This window comes from Cryptomeria japonica, chromosome 1 (genome assembly GCF_030272615.1).
Source record: "Cryptomeria japonica chromosome 1, Sugi_1.0, whole genome shotgun sequence".
Taxonomy (NCBI): Eukaryota; Viridiplantae; Streptophyta; class Pinopsida; order Cupressales; family Cupressaceae; genus Cryptomeria; species Cryptomeria japonica.
The window spans coordinates 558079208-558081117 of record NC_081405.1 but is presented as its reverse complement, the minus strand read 5'-3'; the positions used below and the strand labels follow the sequence as shown (position 1 = coordinate 558081117).

Genomic DNA, 1910 nt, shown 5'->3' with positions numbered 1-1910 from the left:
ATGGAAGGGGGATTTTGTTCGGAATGTGTTGTTGCAAGTGCCCAAGTAGACATGTATGCAAAATGTGGAGACATACACGAGGAATGTGAAATGTATGACATACCTCAAAACAATCTGTTCTCATGCACTACAATGATTGCAGGATATGCACAAAATGTTGTTCTCCATGAGGTTTCAAGGTTTTCCGAACAAATGCCTCAGAGAAACGTTATCTTGTGGAATGCAATGATTTCTGGATATGCGCAAAATGGATTTGTTGATAAGGGTTTAAGAACATTTAAGCAAATGCAGTTGGCAAGCGTAAAGCCAGTCTCCACAGCCTTTATCAGCACTCTCTCAGCCTGTCAAAATGGATTTTTAGAACAACGCATGAACATCCATCTAAACGTATTTCAAATGGGATTAATGTCAGAAGTCGTAGTTGCAAATGCCCTGCTAGATATTTGTACAAAATGTGGAAGCATAGACAAGGCACGGGAACTGTTTGACAAAATGACAGAAAACATGTATAGTTTTGTGGACTGCAATGGTTGCAGGGTATGCACATCGTGGTGTTTTAGAGGAATCTCTAAGACTTTTCGAAAAATGCTGAAGAGAAATATGGTTCTTAGAATTCAATGATTTCAGGATATGCACAGAATGGATCTGTTGAAAAAAGCCTCGGAAACATTTGAGCAAATGCAATTGGTATGTGCAAAGCCAAACTTCATAAGCTTCGCCAGCATCCTTCGAGTCTGTGCCAAAATAAAAGCTTTGGAACAGGCTATGGACCATCAAAGCATGAATGAATGTGGATATTTGTCAGATATTAAAGTTGCAAGCACCTTTGTAGACATATATTTAACATTGTGGAAGCACAAGGTACGTGAACTATTTGACAAAATGTGTCAAAATAGTATCAACTCATGGAATGCCATTGTTGTAGGACAGCAGCAAAAAATCTTAATTTGTCTGAAGCAATGAAGCCTGTAACGTACAACGATCATGTTAGTTTTGCTTGTGTTTTTGTGTTGCATACAGATCGTATCGACAAACAATGGACATCTATGCAAAGATGGGGTAATAGTCGACCAGCCTTAAACATCACACACTAAGCCTCCTTTGACCGCTTAGGTGGCAGTTGTGGGCTCATTTCTTTTGCAAAGGTCTGCTTCCGTCTGTTCCCGTTTCCCTTAGCGCTCAAATTCAAAAAATTCTCCCACGCAAATTTCACTGGATGTCCGTATATGTTCGATCGCAGCCTGTGGGCAGTTTTTATTTCCCACTGTTCTCCTCGCCTATGCTAAAATGGGAGCTTTCTGAACAGGGTTTGGACATCCAAGAAAGTGTAATAGAAGGCCGATTATTGTTAGATATCAGTTGGAAATGCTGTGGTAAACATGTATGCAAAAATGTGGAAGCAAAAACAAGGCACATAAACTGTTTGATCAGATGCCTCAAAGAAATGCAGTCCCATTGAATGCTTATGCAAAAGCCGAGATTGTTGCCAACGATTTGAAGAGGGCGTCCCTTATTCCCCATTGAAGGGAACCTCTGTTTTTGGCTGCCATCCCGTGGAATGAACAAGGAGTGGAGTAAACCGACTTAGCAATAACTGTGCTGTTATCTTTTATCCTGTATGATTAGAGCATATGCACAAAAATGCATTTGTTGAAAAGTATTTAGAAACTTTCAACCAAATGCGATTGTCAAGCGTAATGCCACAAAACTCTGCAACGTTTGCCAACATCCTCACACCTGTGCGAAAATGGGAGCTTTGGAACAGGGTATGGAGATCCATAATACAATAAACGGTACCGGGATTTTGGAGATGTTGTAGCTGAAACTTCCCTGGCAGACAAGCTTGCAAAATGTGTAAGCATATAATAGGAGCGTGAACTGTTTGATAGAATGCCTCCCGAAGTTGTTTG

The 1910-nt window shown here is 40.5% G+C and overlaps 1 protein-coding gene across 1 annotated transcript; it reads left to right on the top strand.

Annotated features, from left to right (window-relative positions):
* LOC131053836 (pentatricopeptide repeat-containing protein At2g22410, mitochondrial-like) lies at positions 1–1080 on the top strand. The gene is made up of 3 exons (XM_057988481.2): positions 1–387; positions 628–861; positions 1021–1080. Exons 1-3 carry the CDS (start codon positions 1–3, stop codon positions 1078–1080), a joined length of 681 nt encoding a protein of 226 aa, XP_057844464.1.
* The last annotated feature ends 830 nt before the right edge of the window (positions 1081–1910 follow it).

What these genes read in the sequence shown, in the direction of transcription:
- LOC131053836 (XM_057988481.2), top strand. Translation starts at nt 1, where the DNA reads ATGGAAGGGGGATTTTGTTCGGAATGTGTTGTTGCAAGTGCCCAAGTA. An exon ending in GCATGAACATCCATCTAAAC is followed by an intron (nt 388 to 627) that starts GTATTTCAAATG and finishes CAATGATTTCAG; the next exon opens with GATATGCACAGAATGGATCT. An exon ending in TAACATTGTGGAAGCACAAG is followed by an intron (nt 862 to 1,020) that starts GTACGTGAACTA and finishes TGTTGCATACAG; the next exon opens with ATCGTATCGACAAACAATGG.